The sequence below is a fragment of the Aquila chrysaetos genome, chromosome 9, assembly GCF_900496995.4.
Source record: "Aquila chrysaetos chrysaetos chromosome 9, bAquChr1.4, whole genome shotgun sequence".
NCBI lineage: Eukaryota > Metazoa > Chordata > Aves > Accipitriformes > Accipitridae > Aquila > Aquila chrysaetos.
The window spans coordinates 41,978,961-41,997,349 of record NC_044012.1 but is presented as its reverse complement, the minus strand read 5'-3'; the positions used below and the strand labels follow the sequence as shown (position 1 = coordinate 41,997,349).

The window sequence follows — 18,389 nt, the reverse complement described above, 5'->3', positions numbered from 1 at the left end:
GAGCAGCCGGGTGACCGTGGCACAGAGCATCTTTCTGCCTTTCCTCCCCACCGGCTGTTTGTAGTCAAGCCTCCCCCAGCCCATCCGCTAGCCAAATTTTTCTCCTCTCTGCAGTCAGAGCCAGGACGCAGTGGGCACGGCATGGCCGGCCAGGGCAGCGATGGCATCGCAGTGTTGGCCATGTCTCTGCTGGTGGGAGCTCTCGCTGCCTGGGTCTCCGGCTTTTGTGGGGTGATGCTGCAGCTGCTTCCCAACCCCAGGACTCCCATCACTGTGGCACGGGGCAGGAGGGGGGACCGAGGGGCTCCGCTGGTCCCTTATCCGTGTGTATGCTGGTCTGTGCCCAGGCACGGGGCTGTCTGCCTTGGAGATGAAGATGGGACAGGGTGGCACTGCCCAGAGGGTGGAAATGTTTGCGGTGTTTCACCAGGCTCTGCCCACACCGGAGGGGAGATCAGCAGAGAGGCAGAAAGGATTGGGGTCTGCTGTGTGTGAACCCAAGCAGAGGCATGAGGACATCTGACGTTCCCTTAGCCGGGGACCAATTTCCAGCTCCCCTTTACAGAGCAGGATTTGATTTGGACAGAGTGAGGTGCTGGGGCTGTGTCTCTGGTGGCCGTGGGGGAGTTCTGGCTGGAAGCATTACAGGTGGTAGAAGGAGGAACTGGATGCTCTGCTGGCTTTATTTATTTTTTATTTTTTTTTTCTTCCTCCCCACTTGATTTAAACACCAGTGTCCCACCCTTATACTGAGCTCAGGGCTTCTTGAAGAAGCCATTATCTCTAGCTTGGCACTGAGCCGGTCAGAGGGAGTGGCTGTGCCAGTAATCCCAGAGCCATGAGACCCAGAAGCTGGCACAGCCCTTGAGTGCCGGGACACAGGAAAATCCTGTACAAAGTGGAAGGAAAAAAAAAAAAAATCAGAATAACACCCCAAAGGGTGTTTCCTGGCCGAGAGCAGGCCATCCTGTAGCCTCACTGCCCAGGGCAAGGCGAGCAGAGGGTTTGTCCTTGCTCGCCACCCTGGCACCCATCCCTGCCCCACATCAAGGACTTGCCTGTGGGACCCAGCGCCTGGTGCTGCAAAAGCCACCTCCTGTGCGCAGGGCCCTCGCCCAAAAAAGGGATTTACAAAAGAAGAAGATGCAGAGGCTATTTCCTGGAGCAAGTGTTGGGTGGGCATTTTATCGCCGGTGGTGGCCACCGTGCCAGGAAATACTGTTATTTCTTCCCTTCCCGAAGCTGGGAGATGATAAACACTGGGGTCTGCCTCCATTCAGCTGTGATCCATCAAGGCGGGGGGGGGCACTTGCACCAGAGAGCGGGTGAAGGGAGGTCAGTGATTATGTAAACAGGCACTTTAGAGTTCACCCCGAGCTGGTATTACTGTAATTCATTAGAGGTGTCAGCCCTCTTTGTAGTTCCTTGCTCGGAGAGCCCCTTGCCTGGCAACTTCTAACATCCAGCCTTACCAGCAGAAAAATAAACCGCACGAGATGGCTTAGCATGAGAAAAAGTTGCAGTTGCAGCATCACCCTGCAAAAAAAAGTGAGGTGTAGCATCTCTGTGTGTTTTCAGGCCAGGCTCTGTTGCACTAACAAAGGCTTCTCCTCCACTGGGGCACCTGGTGTTGAAGAAGTCCCGTTTGCTCCTGCCAAGCTGATGCTAACTGAGATGCAACGTGGTGCCCAACCACACTGCTCAAGCAGAGCCCACCCACTGCTGAAATAGCACAATTTGCTTAGCGGGGGGGTGGAAAGCGTGAGGGCACTGAATGTACTGCACTTTCCCGCAGCCAGGATGAGGATTAGTTTTGGGGGACCCTTAACCCCCTCTGGGCAGGAGGTTGGGGAGCACGGGATCCTGCTGCCTCTCCCTGCACGCTGGGACCCGTGGGCTGATACACCTGTGTGGAGCATCCTTTCCAGCTCGGATCAAACCGCTTGCATCAAACCCCCACCGAATAGATATCTCCATTCTGCCGAGGGTGGTGTGAGGTTCGGGGAGCCCGCGCTCTCCTCCTGGCTGCCGCGCTCGGTGTGAAGCTCGGTACCACTTGTCAGCGCCTGGGGATGGAGCGGGGCTTTGCAGGGAGCCTGCCAAGCCCATGGGCCAGAAGAGGAGGGCTGCAGCGCTCTCCCCCGTTGGAACAGCTTGTTCCCATCCCCTCACCAGCTTGCTCTGCTGCAAGACTTCACCCGACTTAAAAGGACACTAAAATTCCCCCTCCCAGCAGCAGGGAAGCCCAGCATGGTATACAAACTGCTGGAGGTGTCCGGTGAGCAGTTTACGGGGCTGTAACCACAGGGGAGGATGAAGCGCCGTGGAGGGCAGCCCTGGGGCTGCAGCAGCTCCGATGGGCACTCTGGCACGGTGGTGGTGATGCTGAAGACCAAGCTGCAGGGAAAGGCGGGAGTGAAGTGGTGTTTTGCTCTGCCCAGAGGGTATTAACATCTCCCAGGCAGGATGAAACTGCTCCTTCCAACCAAAATATCCCTGCGGGTGTGCTCGGTAAAGCAGAGGAAGGGACTCTGCCCATGAAAGCATTGGATGACCGCTCCTGTGACGGCTTCTGCACGTTGCCGTACCTGGGAGATGCAGTGTGCTCTCCTAAGAAAAAACCTATGGCCTCAGCTGCATGTTGGCAGGAGATGAGCTGAAGATTGCGAGTCCTCTGCAGGCAGGGCTCTGCCTTGCTGTGCTCTCCAGCTTGGTGGGGCTGCTCGGGGTGACCCCGCGTGGGACCACAGCGTCCTGGTCAAGTCAAAGGTCACCTCCCAGCGCTGGGGGCACTGTCCCCAATGATGTGATGGCAACAGGCAAATAAATGCAGAGGATTCAAATCTGCTTCCAGATCTCAGGGGCCTGGTGAACCCCTCGAAGGAACTGGACTAGTTCATCGTCAGCCTGTAGATGACGTGAAAGTTGAGTTTTCTGGCGTGCTTGGGACAAACTTTCCTGTTTGTAAGGAACGGTTGAGATGCCCACGGCATGAGCAGTTGGGGCTGTACAAAAGGCATATGTGGGAGTGAAATCCCTGGCAAAAAGTGTGAGGTTTTGCATCTCTGCAAAGAGATGCTTCAGACCAACAGGTCTGAAGCTGCAGTGGAGGAACTGGTGTGGGGAGACAAGCTAATGGTTTTAACTGTGCAAGACCCCCTAAATGTTTTTATGTTCAGTGTGAAAATCTTCTCATAGGATTCCTGTGTTTATCTCTTATTTAATGCTTCAGATTTGCATGTTTTCAGGCCAGACTGTGTTGCACTGACCAAGGTTCCTCTTCCACTGGGGCACCTGGTGTCAAAGTCCTATTTGCTCCCACCAAACCCATGCTAAGTGAAATACAACGTGGTGCCTGACCACGCTGGTCTGGCCAAAGACAACAGAGCCCACCCACTGCTGAAATTACAGAATTTGCTTAGAAAAGAGCACGAGGGTGCTGAATGCACTTTGGGTTTTTTGAGGACGCTTGATTCTGCCACAAGCCTACTGAGAAGTCACCGGTTTGATGTGTCTTGCCCGGGCTGCTAGAGTGAGGCTGACTCCCTAGGGAAGGGATGTGTGCTTTGGATGGGGTGGGAGGAAGAAACAACCCTGGGATGCAGTGGACCTGATAACACTCATGGTCTTTGCATCAGGCTCTGATGCTCTTCTTGGTGAGGAGGGTGAGCGGCAGGGCTGGGGCAGCCTGCGGCACAGCACCTTGTATGGCCTTTAACGCTACAAACAAATGACTATTAACCCAGGTAACAATTTCCATTTTCCCCTTATCTGTCTCCTCAATGCCACGATCTAATCTAATCCCATCTCTCCACTTGCTGAACTCATTACTGCGGTATCAGAGTGCTGCATTCCCAAATAAATCCAACCTCTCCTGCCCTGTTGGGGGGCGGGGTGTGTGCTGGTGGGGGAAACACGTCCGCGATAGACCCGTTTCTGATGCCTTCACGCTGGAACAAGAAAACAAGTGTCGGCTCCCAGCTCTGTAGTTGCTAATAAACCATCTGGCATTGCTTATTTTAATTGCATTGTGCTCCGATGGAGGGCCGGCGAGGAGAGAGGGTGCCCTACATTCTTGCATGCGGCATTTGGTCGGGAATAATTGTGCTGTGCGAGCGGCAGGATCCCAGCACTGGGGCCTTTGATTCCTGGCCAAGGGAGGCAGGTGCTTTCAATATTCACCCTGCTAAGCCTCTCTGATAGGGAAAAGTGTTTGCAAGATGCATATGGTGGAGGAGAGGCTGAGGAGGGAGTTCAGCCTGGGTCGATAGCAAGTCCTTGGTCTGGGCTGCCCCACAACCATCCCTTGTCATGTCTTGCCCTTCCCGCGCTGCCTGTCCACGTGTTTGCTGTGTGCGGCTCTCCCGAGGTGTCAACGGTGGCCTGTCACCCCGTGCTGCCTTGGAGGAGCTTGAGCGGTGCCTGAGGCTTTCCCCTCCTTTCCCAAAGCCGCCCTGCCCCTTGCTGCTCCCTTTCTGTTCTCTTAAATCCTCCCTCCGTCCATGCCCAGGTGCTGGCTCCGGTTTGCCTGTTCGGGACGGGATGGGGCAGCTGCATCCCAGTGCCAAGGGCTGTTTCCGCAGCTTGGGAAGCCTCTGGCCTCCTCCATAACCCACACAAAAGTGAGTATCTTGGCATGGTCCTTGGGTTGCTCCTAGTGTTGGAGTGAAAATAGGCTAGGCATGGCAAGGAGATGCTGCGGCTGCATCCCTGGCCGTGTCACCAGCCTATCCCCTCCTCGTGCCTCAGTTTCCCTTTCTGCTCTTTGGTTTTCATGCTCAGCCTCCAAGTGCTGAGACGCAGGACTCTGTGCAGGTATGGCTGTAGATGGAGGCTGCCGGTCTTTGCTTTGTTACCAGGTGGGATATTTTGGCAGGTAAATCCTTTGGGCTGGGACATGTATGACTTGGCTATGTCCATGGGGACATGGCCATGCTGATCAAGCCATCCCTCCTGCCTTACTCCCCTCTGCCGGGATCTCATTTTTCTTGCAAATCTTTCCCAGGAGTCTTCAGCTTCACTCGCTCCCTGGGAGACACAGCACCCCCCAGCCCCACGTCGTGCTGGCACCAGCAGGGAGAATAAAGCTGGTCTGACGCAGGGTCAGTTCTGCGCAGAACTGGGGCTGGGCTCCTCTTTCCCTGGCTGCTGCCCGTCCTGGTCTGGAGTGGGACATCTCAGCCATCCCTGCTTGACATGGCAGCCCCTCCATGTGCCTTTGGCTCGCTCTGGAGACGGTCGGCAGCATCACTGCACAGAGCATCACCACGCTGGAGTAAGCTGGGAGCCTCTTCCAGCAGCTCTTTGCCTCCCAAATCCCTCTCCACCCCTTCCTCTATGCCAACCCTATCAGCTCTTATGCCCAAAGCCCTCCATCCACACAAAAAAGGCTCATCCCTGCCGGATCCCCCAGCCTGATGTGCCAGCAGGCATTTTCATGTCTTTATTTTCCTAGGGTTTGCTGATAAATCCTGTCTCCATAAGCCCGGCCTTGATTGACTCATTATCAGGCAACGCACGGCGAGGAAGCGACCTGTGACCCTGCCTGGGGAGATGGGGTGACCCCGCGGGAGTAACCCTTATCGGCCCTTTTTAAAAGCTTCCCTTTTTAACATGACAGAGGAGTCTCGGCCAAGCCAAGCAATACCTAAATAGCGATGGGGAGGAGGAAGGTGTGTGGGGGGGGTGAGGAAAAGGGGGTGCAGGAAGCATCGGGCACGTGAGGTGGGATTATTTCTGCTGGCAGAGCATGAGGGTGTTTGCTCGACCCGGTTCCCATCGGAAGAGCCAAGCATCGCGGCAGAGCGGGGCTGGCTGTGGCTCGGGGGGGGCTAAGCTCGCCCTCACCCAACGCCTCGCCTGAGTCCACCTGCTCCGCACGGATGGACTTCCCAGCTTCCCACCAAGGTTATCGGGAGAAAGCCCGCTGGGAGATAAGAGCATCCATGGGGGAAGGTGACATCGGATGGGCTTGGCGTTGGGGCGAAGCCCGCAAATCGGGCTGTCCCGCGTGGCTGGGATGGAGGGGATGCTGTGAGCCACGTCCTTGCTGTCCCCAAACCCTGCGTGTTTATCAGGAGGGGGGTAATTTGTCTTCCCTTTTCCTCCCAGCTCTTTTTATAGCAAGCGACCTTTCAACCCTCGCCTCATCTTTACTGAGGCGATAAAAGTCTTAGGGCATCACGGACCTGTTTTTCCTTTGGCATCCCCCCCGGGGCAGGTGTGGGTGCCATGGGATTTGGCATGTGCCGGGTTGGCAGAGCTGCTGGCAGGGGCAGGCAGGACAACAGCGAGCTGGCACAGTCACTTAGCGTGTGGGAACAGGGACGGAGCCCCGGAGGGGTGGAAATCCCGTTGCTTGCCTTGTTGCAGAGAGGATAACGCCCTGCTCTGGCCAGAGCCCTGTGGGGCAGACGGGAGCAACCCTTCTGCCCCTCACCCTGCGTCAGGGCACGGATCGCTCCCGTCGATGGGCCAAGGGCTGACTTCCCTGTGTGGGTCGCTGATCCGACCCCCCAGCTTCCCGGCAGGGATTAGCGGGGATGGGTTTTTGCCAAGTCCCGGCTGTCACTGTGTTCCCACCTTTGATCAGGAGTCGGCATTCCTGAAGTGCTCCATCTCCCACATGTTGCGCTGATCAAAGGCAGCTGTTGCCTGGACCCTCCCCTGAGTCCATTTACACGCACACCCCCAAAAATACAGAAATACAAAGGAAACTGAAGGCGGTGGAAGGGGTGATGGATGGAGGAGAGACCGGGCAAGGGGCAGCAGCAGGAAAAATCCCTCTCCCATGTTTCCTCACGGAGGGTCCCATCCACAGCCAGCAGGAAGGGTGGTGGGAGTCTGTTGTGGGTCTAAAGAGAGATGCTGAAGGCTGGCTCGGGGCACCCTGGGAAGGAGTTGGACCTTATCTGTCAACTGGAGGAAACGGTGTCTTTGGTGGGTGACAGCAATTGCCTGGGCCGGATCCAGCTGCGGCAGAGCACAGCCGACATCTCCCATGGCTTTGGGTGGGGTAAGGAGGGAGACTGGGTGAACCTTTCTTTTAAGGCCACTCAGATCTCAGCAATTTGTGCGTGCTTAATGCCAAGGTCAACACAGTCACCTCTGGAGGACCGTGGATGGTTCTGCCAGGGAGAGATGTCGCTGGAGAAGTGTGGGCTAGTGGTGATGTTCCTCACCAGCCCATGGGCAGAGCGATGCCGTGAAGGCTTTGTCCTCGTGGACCATCTCCTCTGGCTCTGCCAGCCACCAGCATCAGCTGCTTCAAAGGGAGAGGAAGGAGGTCTGAGACCTGCTTTGGTGGTGGCTCCTCTCCAGGGCAAGTGTGGTACCCTTAATTGTGTTTTGGCAGATGATTTGTTGTTCATGCGCATGATTTACCTGTGCTCCCCAGCTCCTGTAACTCAAAGGACTTGGACTATCTGGGTTTCCAAGTCCTTTCTGAATCCTTCTCTGTGGCAAGCCTAGCTGGTGTCAGCAGCTCATTTGTGCTCAGAGGTGTGATGGGGAAAATCTCTCCTGCCCTTCCTCATCCTCACACCCATCTGCTTGTTACTCAGCATTACAGTTTAGCTTTAAGGCTTTGAAAAGACACAATCTCTACCCCAAAACTGCAGACACAAAGAAGGCAGAGAGCAGGACCGCAGGACATGCTCGCAGACTGTTTCCTTAGCTGAGGCAGCAGGTTCAGGTGAGGGTTTATCCGGTTGAAAGCTAAATTCTGCTGCCTGCAGTGACACTGCAGCAATCATATCCCCCAGGCAAGGACAAAAGCATCCTCTCCCTCTAGCAGAGGGTTCGGCAGACCAGGCTGGGCAGAGTCCCAGCTGCCCAGGGATGAAGCCCTTCAGAAGGGCAATTTGTCCTCCCGCTCCTCTCTTGGCCCCATCTTGTTGTACAGCACACGGTGGGGCAGGTGTATCAGGCACTACATTTCCAAGCATCAGCTATATCATTGAAGACAGCCTTTTATTTCCTTTCTCCAGGACGGGGCAGGACAATTTGCTCGTACGAGGAGGGTCCAGCCATCTCTGCTCTCAAAAGCTACCGTCTCCAGCAGCAAAACTGAGGGAGTTCGGGCAGCGTTTCCAATGGCGCTGTTAATATAACATTACCCAGGCAAGCAGAGTGCCTCGCTGGGGTGCCAGCACACCAAAACCAGGCGGTAAGTGTTGCTGGGTCACATTCATCCCTGTCCTCGCTGGTATCGGTGGGTTAATTTACTCAGCTGAAGAAGGTCCTCAGCCAGGTTACAGCCCTCTGCAGTAATCCCCCGAGGCTGAATTTTGCTCACTGTCCACACCTAAAAGAAAAGGGAGGGACTCAAGGTCTGAGGGTCAAGGAAACTAAGCACCTCTAGTGCTTACTGCCATCGAGGGGTGTGGGTACACTCAGAACCCCCCTACAACCCCCAAACCTGCTCGGCAGCATCCCGCGAGCACCAGAACGGCTGCCTGGCAAGGCTGCATGGGGGATGCTGTCCCAGCAAGCGTGACCCTGGCTCGATGGATCTTACCTTCCCTGGTCACCTTCACCAGCATCCAGCAATGGCCGAGGCGCTCCCGATCAGACAGGCATGAAGTCTTGGGGCTGTGCTCGTCCTTCTCGGGCAGGGCTGGCAGCTCCTGCCTCCAGTCCGGGGCAGGCTGGCTTGTCACCGCAGCAGCCATCCTGGCTCAGGGTCACAGCTCTGCCTGCCTGGGATGGCAGGAGTGACAGGCTGTGCTGTGAGACCTGGGGAAATTGGGGAGAAACCTCTGATGCCCCTTTGGACACCACGGCGGGGCTATAGACCGAGAGAAGCATCTCTCCAAAGACCGCAGTAGACTTTGCATCTGACCTCTCTCTTATCGTACCTAGGGATAGACGGGATCTGCAGCAGCTTCTTTCTTTCTCTCCTTCTCAACAGCACTTTACCCCCGGTGCGTTCACCTCCCGGAGCACAATGTCAGGGACCCTTTGCCCCTCCGCCCACACCTGCCTCTCCCCACCGAGAGATGCCCCCGACACCGCGATCCCTTGCCCTAACCCTGCTTTCCAAAGTTCAGCTGCTTGGCTGCAGGCAGCCCATAATACCATTTTACAGCAAGGTGACCCCTGCTCTTTGGCGCTGTGCAACCCCCTGTCCGGCCGGCCGACGAGCCGGCCACCTAACGCGTTGTGACAGGTCGACTGGATGGAGCTCGCGGAGGGACCGTGTCTTCCCCCTCCTCTCGGCGGTGGGGTTGACAGAGCATTGGGTCCCCCTCTTTGCTGAGCGTGGGGGGGATTTGGAGGAGTGAGGGTGAAGGGACGGTCATCACCCAGACCCTGCCACCAGCCCATCAGACACCCCAACACGGAGCTAACTGGGGGGTAGGAGGGCAAACCTGGTGCTCTCTCCGATCGGCACCCTGACTGTGGGTTGATGTTGTGTCACGTTTGCCGGGCACGTCACCTCCCAGTCACCCTCTGCCTTTTGTTGCCGTAAGCCGGTTTAAGGAACAAAACCTGGGCACGGCTGCTTTTCCTTTCACTCCCCCACGCAGCTCCCAGCGTGGCCGCCTGCGTCCATCCCATCCGCTGCTGGGGACCCCTTGCCGGGAGCAGGTCCAGCCCTGCTGCGGGGACAGTTGGTGGCACGGGGACAGGAGTATCTCACGCTGGCATCACCAAAGACAATAGTTTCCATGGGGGGGGGGGGGAAAAAACCCAACAACAACCCCCAGTTTCTTCAGTGTGTTCCCCAATCTCTGCTTTGGAGCACAGGCGCTTCGACCTGCGCCCAGTGAACCATCCAAGCTGGCTGTACGATGCCCAGTCTGTCCCCTACTCATGCTGTATGCCAGCAGCAGAAGGGTTAAGGGTGATCTTCAGGACAGATATTCAAGCACAGGGAGCTGCTTTCCAAAACCTTCTTTGAGCCTTCTCAAGACAAGGCCTCAGTTTCCCTCTTGTCTGCCTGGGCATCTGATCAGAAATGAGCCTGCCTTGGGGAAGGACCTTCCATGGCATAGCAGAACCACCTGCTGAAGGAGCAACTCTCTTACCTCTCTGATGCCTCCCAAATCTCTAGTTTTCCAGAAAAAGGATGTTGTTCCAACTCTCACGTTTGTAAACTTAAAATGTTGACCCACTCTGGGGAGCAGAAACCACAAAGGAAATAAAATTTAAAGTCAGTATTTGTAAAGCTTCTCCTTCTGTATTGAATCTTTGCATCTGGGGAGGGCTAAAACATGTTATCTCAAAGAAGTGAGATGAGCAAAGCTGAGCATCTCCACGGACTTTGCAAAACCCACACCCCTGTGTGCACACTGAGGCTTCTTCGCTGGGATCAAGAGTCAGCTTGGGTACCTGGCCCAGAGCCTGGCTTAGTTAAGCACCTCTCTCCCAAGCATCAGTGGAGAACTGGCTCTTTCTGGTCCCGGGCACTCTCAGAGGACACAGCCTCCACAGCTGAATGCTGGGGCCAAGCTCTCACCTGGGCAAAATCAACCCCGATTGCAGGAGAGGCTAGCAGGAGGGAAATTGCAGCCCCGGGGTGAAGTTGCAACTGGAGGTGGGGACCCACTGAGAGCAGAAGGGCTGGCTATGGCCAGGGTACATCTCTGTCCCAGCAGCGCCCAGTTAGGAGACAAGAACAGGCAAGGACGGTGCTGCCCAGCCAGCGTGGGCAGGAGCTGCGCACCGCTGCCGGCTGTGAGCAGCAGGTGAGGGGGAGATGGGGAGGGAGAGAGGGGGGCAAGTGTCTTGGAGAGGACAGGATTGACAAGGGCAAGGTCTGGATGTGTTAGTGATGGTGCGAGAGTAGCCCTGTCAGTGCCAGCCTTCATCCCAAAGTGACGGGCCTGACAGCCCGGCCAAGGACGAGGCAGGAGCAGAGGGCAAAAGGGGGGGAGGGAGCTGGGTCCCTGGTACTGAGACACCTCATGGAGACCCCTTTGAAGGGCCAGGTGAATGGGAGGAGCAATCTCCTCCTGGGTACCCCCAGGCGGGGCTGTGGGGCGAGAGGGGTTTGTGCTGTGCATTTTCCCTTTGAGCAGGGCACCAGACGGCAGTCCCGGCAGCATCCCACCCTCTCCTGTTTCCCGTGCGCTGGGCTTGGCCGTTGCCTCGGCTCTCCTTCCCTGGAAAATGCGAGTGTTTCCCTTGGTGCTCACCTCGGGGGAGAGCATGGGCTCAGGCTGGGCTCTCCAGCTAACAAACCTGCATCCCGGTCCCGCCAGGACACTGGGACGTAGCAGTGGTGCGGTTGGGTTGAGAACTGACTCCCCCAAATAGCTGCCTGCTGCTTTGAGCCTTCGGGATGGCCACGGCCGGCTGGATCCACCTCGAAGGGGCATGAGGAGATGGAGCCCCTGCCCACGCTGCTTGTAGGGTGGAAGACCTCTGCGCCAGGGTGACCCGGGCTGGGCAGAGGCAGCCTCTGTCCCTGGGGTAAATCAGGTGTGGAGCCAAACCAGGGTGAAAAACTAGTGAGGGCTGTGCTGAAGCTGAGAGCTGTCCTGAGCATGTCCCTCTGCGAATAAAGGTGTAAAGTCAGATTTCAGGCTCAGAGCACTGGGAGAGAGGCAGAGCCGGACTGAAGGGCTGCGAGCAAGAGGGGACGCTTGAAGGAGCATAGTCCCGCTTCCCCAAAATACGCTTGCCCTCCAGCAATGGATGTTCAGGTAGGAGAGGACCCTCAGCGTTTAGTAACCCTCAAGGGATTTTTCTTCCGTGATTTTTGGCCTCGTTTGCCCGTGGGACCTTCTGCAACCACAACATCCACAGGCTGCGTGCTTATTTAGCTGTTCCTTGGAGAGAAGGTGCTTTTGCTTACCCCTGATGTCTTTCCCTCCTTGCTCCTGCTGCCTGCGTTTTAGGAGGGGAGAACGAGGCGGCGGGCCACGCTGCCGCTTTCCCCCCAGCGTTAAACCCAACTCCTCGCCAGCCCCCCCGCGGGATTTTTACTCCCGTGGGCTCTACCGTGCTCGCACCTCGGAGCTGCTCAGCCCGGAGCCGCCGCCGGGAACGGGCAGCGGCGGGCGCGGAGCTCCCTCCTCCGGCCCCGCGGAGCAGCGCGGGTGGGGCGGGGGTGGGGGGAGCGGGCTGCAATCCCACGCCTCGGAGAAACACGGGGGTGGGCAGCGGGGTCCCCTCTGATGAGGCCGAGGGGGACAGCATCACCGAGGGGGTTTTAACAGCGGCCGGTAACGGGCTGGAGGGGGGCACGGGCTCCCCGGGGAGGCGCTGCCGGCTGCCCCCGCGGGCGGCCGGGTCCCTAGTCCCCTCCGTTCCCCCCATACACTCCCGGTCCTGCCCCATCGATGCCCCATCGATGCCCCATTGATGCTCCATTGATGCCCCATTGATGCTCCATTGATGCCCCATCGATGTCCCATTGATGCTCCCTCTTGCCCCGCCCCCCCCGCCCCGCGTCCTCCGCTCCAGCCAATCCCGCTCCGTTGCTAAGACCCCCGTTGCTAAGCGCCGGGCCCCGCCTCTGGCGCCTGCGCGTTGCAGCCTTTCGCCCACGTGACTCGGCGGGAAGATGGCGGCGCCCGCGGGCCGGCGTGGACGGGGCTGAGGGCGGCGGGGCCTGGCGCTGTGGAGGCTGGGTTTTTTTTGTCGCCGCTCGCTTTCTGTCGCCGCCATGTCGCGGCTTATCGTGAAGAACCTCCCCAACGGGGTAAGCGCGTCGCGCGGTTGTAGCGTCTGCGGGGTGGTAGGCGGCTTTCCGGGCCTGGAGACGGAGTCTGAGGGGACACCCCGGGGGAAACGCGGGTTCCTGGGCAGGGAGAGACCCCGGGAGAGGAGGGGATCCTCGGGGTGGTGGGGACGGGGGTGAGCGGGGAGATTGCCTGGGAGAGAGGGTCTTCGGTTCGGGGCGGGGGGAGCAGGGAGATGCCCTGGGGGGAAGGGGCTCTGAGGAGGGAGGGGGTCCTGGAGGTGTGCGGGGACCCTTGTGGGAGAACGGGGAGGCACCCGCGGGCTGGGAATGCCCCGGGAGACGTCAGGGAGATGCCCTGGGGACGTGCCCCAGGGGAGGGGGGCTGGCAGCCCCCTCCCCAGGATGGGGGAGTGGGGCTCGTTGCGGCCACTGCCCTGCCCTCCTTCACCAGGAGCTGGGCGGAGGTGCGCGCTGTGCTGGTCTGTGGCCACCCGGGTCTCCCGTGAGGGTGTCAGCGTGTCTGTGGTTGAACTGGGGGCTTGATTCTGTCAGGTCAGCGCTGCGGGGCCCCCAGCTCCCCGAGAGCTGCGGGCAGGCTTTGGCATGGGCGCGTTGCAGACAGAGATTTCATCTGTACGTGTAGTGGCTTCACAGAGGGGATGAAGCGGTTTGGTAGGTGATGCGTGTGGGTTTTTTTTTTTATCAGCCTCGCCCCAGTACGGTGTGGTTCCTACAGCGCTTTGTGAGCCCTCTGATAGCAAATGTTTTGCTTTGGACGCAAAGCGTCCTTCATTGCATTGCTGATTTGCCTTCCTGTTGTCCTTCCTCGCTTCCCAGATGAAGGAAGATCGCTTTCGGAAGCTGTTCGCTGCCTTCGGCACGCTGACCGATTGTTGTTTGAAGTTCACCAAGGATGGCAAGTTCCGGAAATTTGGCTTCATTGGCTACAAGTCTGAAGATGAAGCTCGAACGGCACTGAACCATTTCAACAGAAGTTTCATAGATACTTCCAGAGTCACAGTGAGTTGATCGTTAAAAATATCTTTTTTGAGTCTCAAGCAAGTTTGTCATTGGAGATTTTGGTAGTCTTAGGGGTGAGCAGCCGGCGGCCAAGAAAGCCTAAATGTTAATTTCTCTGCATCAAAACAGCAAAGTCTGATGCTGGGCCTCGCTGCTGGAGTCTCAGTCAGGTACTTGATTCAGATGGGCTGTCTTCGTGCACTAGCAGTGATTTCAGTGCTGGTTGGAACAACGGTGTCAGGTTTTGAGCTGTCATAAATTGAACTTTTGAACTTGAGGTCATTTTTAATTTAAAGTCATTCATCATGCTGTTCTGGACAGAGGACGATTCATGATAAACAGAACAACTTATTTGACTGTGCTTAAACGAGCACAGCAAGCCGTTGCCCATGTTGAGTGAAGATGTAGCTCTGTGCTTCTAAAATGAACATCTGTGTGAAGTTGCCTGTTCTGCACGCACACCCTCCATCCCATCAGGCTTATAAAAAATGTTCCTGAATGTGGCCTATCCAGCAGTTATAGAACCAGACTGTTGAATATATGTTTAATTAAAGATCTGATTGATTCTTTTCAGGTTGAGTTATGCAAGTCTTTTGGTGACCCTTCAAAACCCAAAGCATGGAGTAAGCACTCTCAGAAGGCCCCTGCCTCAGAAAAACAGGCAGAGAAACCTGTGGCAAGTGCAGCTCCTGCAGGCACAAAGAAAGTGAGTCTTGTGTGTTTTCCTGAGGCTCTGATGTTTGTCGGTGACTTGGCAGAGGGAAGGGTAGCCTCGTATGTGGAGAAGGGGACAGAGTAGCTGGGACAACGGATGTTGGAGTCCTGGTTCTGGTATTTTCTGCCTGAGGGTCTATCTTCCCTGTACCCTTAGGTTACCTGAGAAATTATCTTGGCTGTGCTTCTAATAAGGCTTTCTAAAAATCTTTTTTTTCCTAGGATAAAAAGAAGAAAGATTCAACAGAAAACTTAAAGGAGGTGAGTTGAGGTTGAATTGCAATCCCTACATTCTTGCTAGCTTGTATTAAGGGCAAGAGCTGAATAACTCTTTTCTGTACTGCTTCCTGTGTTGTTAATTCAGGCAAGGTGCATGATTCAACCAACTCCGTGACAGTCCAATTCTACTGTAACAAACCATTATTTTAACAATCCCAACACTGGGGACCAATTTTTTAATTGTCAGCTACTCCTGTGTGACCACAAACTGCGTCCAGGACAATCCTGTTTTAACAGTTCTGGGTTTTAACCATATAGGAGCTTTGTCATGTGTAACTTGTACAATTTTTCTCTTTTTAAGGTTTTGTTTTCTTCTTTAACGTACTTTCTAAACATCAATTACAAAAAAGAAAGAGTAGGACTGAGAGGTCTTGAGAAGACTTTAGTCACTTTAAGTGCTCACCTTGTTAATGTAAAGTGAACTCCCCTTAAGGGTTTTTTTTTTTGTTTTGTTTTGTTTTTTACATTGCTGGAAATGAGATATTTTTGAATTCAAACTTGCTACTAGCTCTCCTGTGTCTGTCTTCACAGCTTGTCTGCTTGGTTTCTTTTTCAACAGCTGGAAGAAGATAAAACATTCCAGGAGTTCTTGGTGGTTCACCAGAAACGGTCTCAGGTGGCCACTTGGGCTAATGACACTTTGGCGGAGGAGCCCAAGAAGGGAAAATCAAAGCCAGCAGCTGATTATCTCAACTTTGATTCAGATGAGTCTGAGGAGCTGAGTGAGGAGGAGGAGGATGGGGAAGAACCTTCTGAAGATGAAGAGGAAGCTAAAGGTACCAAGAGGAACTATCACCCTTTGCTTGTCTTTGTCACGGTGAATGTGAGAGCAGGTGTGCTGGTCGGACCTGACTCGGAGTCCTGCCTCCAAATGGAGACAGTGTAATCAGGAAGGTGGTTTCTCAAGCATGAGACTCATTCTGTGGGGTGTGGATATATGGTTGTTTTCCCGAATTTGCGGATATGTGGGAAATGCAGTTTCTGACATTAAGGGTATGGCATTTGTGCGTTCCCCGGGTGCTTAAGTCAATGTCTAGGGAAGAGTAACAGGGCAAACATCTGCATCTTTCCCCTAAATGCTCTCCTAGCCTGCAGGGACTTTTATCTCCAGGATTTCCAGAGCTGGATGTGGTTTCTGTTTATTTAGTAACCTGTAGCTGATGTCCATGAACTTGCCTGGTCTGCCTTTGCATATTTCTGGAGGCGCTGGTGTGTCCTTGGGCCCTGTCAGAGTTGATGGGAAGCGAATAGCGGGTTAACTTAGAAGACTGAGAAATCTGGGCTGCAGTCTGGTTTATGTCATCTTAGAATCCAGTGTCCCTGCATCAGTGATGGATGTAGTTTTGGAGCCTTTCTTCCTCCCTACGTGGTATTTCCTTATGCTGTTCTATTGGAGTGAATAGCAATTTCCCTGCTGCTCCTCATCTCTTTCTGGGTAACTAAAACGTAGGTGTCATCAGTTGATCTTCTGTGGGGCGTGGAGGGGTGTTTTGGAGAAACAGCTTCCTCTCTCCTTTTCCCTGAAAAACTAAACTGAACAATTTAAAACCTTCTCTTGGCGTCTGCTTGAAGTATTTAGTTAAAATTGAGACACAATACTTTGCCATGGAGTTCCTCAAGCTCCTTTCTAATTTGTCTTATACATGAACTGTTGCTTTGAAAAACAGTGATCCAGTGTCAGTCTGGAAGTGCTGAGATAAGTTTGCTCTGCTGTTCTCAAGCCTTTTCTTCCCATGGAAAGGGTAGAGGAGAGGAAGGTGGTTCTCATGATTGTGTCAGTTCTCAGCTTTTACCTGGCTGGGGAGGGAGCAGCAGCAGCATCTGTGTGCAAAACTTCTCTGGTCTCTCCTCTCTGACAGCAAAGAAAGAAGAGAAAAAGGCAGCTACCAGCAAAGACCTCTCGGATATGGATTACCTGAAATCTAAAGTGGTGAAGGATTCTTCCTCCTCATCCAGTACAGAGGAAGAAACGGATAGTGAGGAGGTGGAAGAGGAAAGTGAGAATGAGGAGGATTTGGGCATTGCAGAAACCACCGGCACCCACACAGATGAAAGGGGGAAGCCAAAAGCCCAACAAAGAGAGCAAGAGACACCGGCAAATAAGAAGAAAAAAGGATCCGCACTAGAGGTATAGCTGAATTAGACTTTTGTCTTATCTAAAGCAGGAGCTTTATAGGATAGCATGTGTCTCAGTCATTCCAGGGATGAGCTGAAAGCTTGAAGTCTGTGGGACTCCCTAGGTACCAGCTTTCTTGGCTCACTGGGCAGGAGCCATTAAAAAAGTTTGCTGGATCTCCTCTTAGTGCTGATTGAATTCCTGAAGATGGGACTTCCAGACAAGTGCTGCTAGTGCCGTTTTCAGAGGCTTTTCTGCTTTTCCTGTGTCCGTTTTTGTCTGCAGGAAACACTGTTCTACAGAACTCGGTTTTTAGCAACTGGGTTTGACTGTCCCAGCCAAATCTTGCACCCTCGTCTGGCATCTCCTGCCCAGGCTGGTGCTGTTGTGAGAATCTCTTGATATTCTCTCCCACTCTTCATCCTCCTGCTTGTTGGACAAGATACCTTTTTGTGCTGTTACTTTTGGTGTTTTTCACTCAGCTTGTTTTATTCTTCTTTTTTTTTTTTTCTTTTTTCCCCCATCCTTCTGTCCAGAACCAAGGCAGCTCAGCGGAAGCCAGCACACCATACACAGTGGAACTTCGCGGTGCCCCCTTGAACATCACCGAGGTGAGCTTTGTTATGGAGCTGGGAATGGAGGCTCAAGGGTGTTTTCAGTGTGTAACTCAGCACAATCTTTGCAGAGGCTTCTAGACTTACGGAGCTGTTTTGAGAGTTGTGTGGGCAGTCAGGGAAACTTTTGAACTGGCTTTGTGCAGAGATGTTTTATGTTGCACATGGTGTTTTCTATAGTGTATATAAAAAACCTAAGTCTGAAACCTGCTGCTTCCTGTATCTGAGAACTTATTTAAACAATTATAATTCTTCCTTCAGCAAAAGATTCGTGAATTCTTCTTGCCTCTGAAGCCAGTGGCAATCCGGATAGGAAAAAACGCCCAAGGGAAAAATACAGGTAATGTCTATATGTGGAAGGGGGGTTGGATCTGTGAGTTAGAGGACCTCTCAGTCACACCACTGCTCTTTTCATCTGCAATTCCAAATCACTGGCTCGTGTCCCGATTGTTAGAGACCTTTCTATGACTTTGCAGCTCACTTGCCCTCGTTGCTGTTCATAGGATGCCGTGGGCAGAGTAATGTTGGCTGTGCTCCCTTAGGAGTAGCAGCAGGAGGTTTTTCTTTGATCTGCCTATGGAACTTTCCCAATCATCCCAAACCACGCCAAGGAAAGGTCTCTTCCTCTGGGATAGCTGCAGCAGCACCCAGGGACTTTGCTGACCTGTGCATATCGGCTGCAGAGCAGTCTTTAGCCAAGGTGGGTCTCCTGACAGGCTGTGGCAACTGGAGGTACGCATCAGAAAGAGTGTGGAGCAGGTCCTCAGAGCTGGCAGGGAACTTTGCGATACACTGTTTTCCTTTCCTAGCCTAACAGCGGATGCGCCTTTTATTTGCTCTTGGAGACACCTGTGAAAGCCTACTTCAGCTGTTAAGTCGGGCTTCTTTGGTTTGCCTGTAGAGAATAAGCTTTTAAAAGGCAGCCTTCCAGTCTGACATGGCCATTTTCAGGCCAGATTGAAACTTTAATGGGAACCTAATGCTTTATCTATAGGAATCTATATTAAAGAAA

The 18,389-nt window shown here is 54.3% G+C and overlaps 1 protein-coding gene and 1 long non-coding RNA gene across 3 annotated transcripts in view; both read left to right on the top strand.

Annotated features, from left to right (window-relative positions):
* The window catches only part of LOC115346203, a 46,729-nt gene extending 38,146 nt beyond the window's left edge, over positions 1-8,583 (top strand). The window contains exon 5 of the long non-coding RNA XR_003925052.1: positions 7,989-8,583. This is a non-coding gene — a long non-coding RNA (uncharacterized LOC115346203). The remainder of the gene's footprint in view (positions 1-7,988) is intronic.
* A 3,920-nt stretch (positions 8,584-12,503) lies between these two features.
* RBM19 (RNA binding motif protein 19) overlaps positions 12,504-18,389 on the top strand; it is a 71,361-nt gene continuing 65,475 nt past the window's right edge. For both annotated transcript variants that reach the window (XM_030026066.2, XM_030026065.2), the window contains exons 1-8: positions 12,504-12,652; positions 13,472-13,654; positions 14,229-14,360; positions 14,591-14,629; positions 15,207-15,423; positions 16,507-16,775; positions 17,300-17,374; positions 17,639-17,717. In XM_030026066.2, coding sequence (XP_029881926.1) covers positions 12,617-12,652; positions 13,472-13,654; positions 14,229-14,360; positions 14,591-14,629; positions 15,207-15,423; positions 16,507-16,775; positions 17,300-17,374; positions 17,639-17,717 — 1,030 coding nt within the window. In that variant the 5' untranslated portion in view covers positions 12,504-12,616. The remainder of the gene's footprint in view (positions 12,653-13,471; positions 13,655-14,228; positions 14,361-14,590; positions 14,630-15,206; positions 15,424-16,506; positions 16,776-17,299; positions 17,375-17,638; positions 17,718-18,389) is intronic.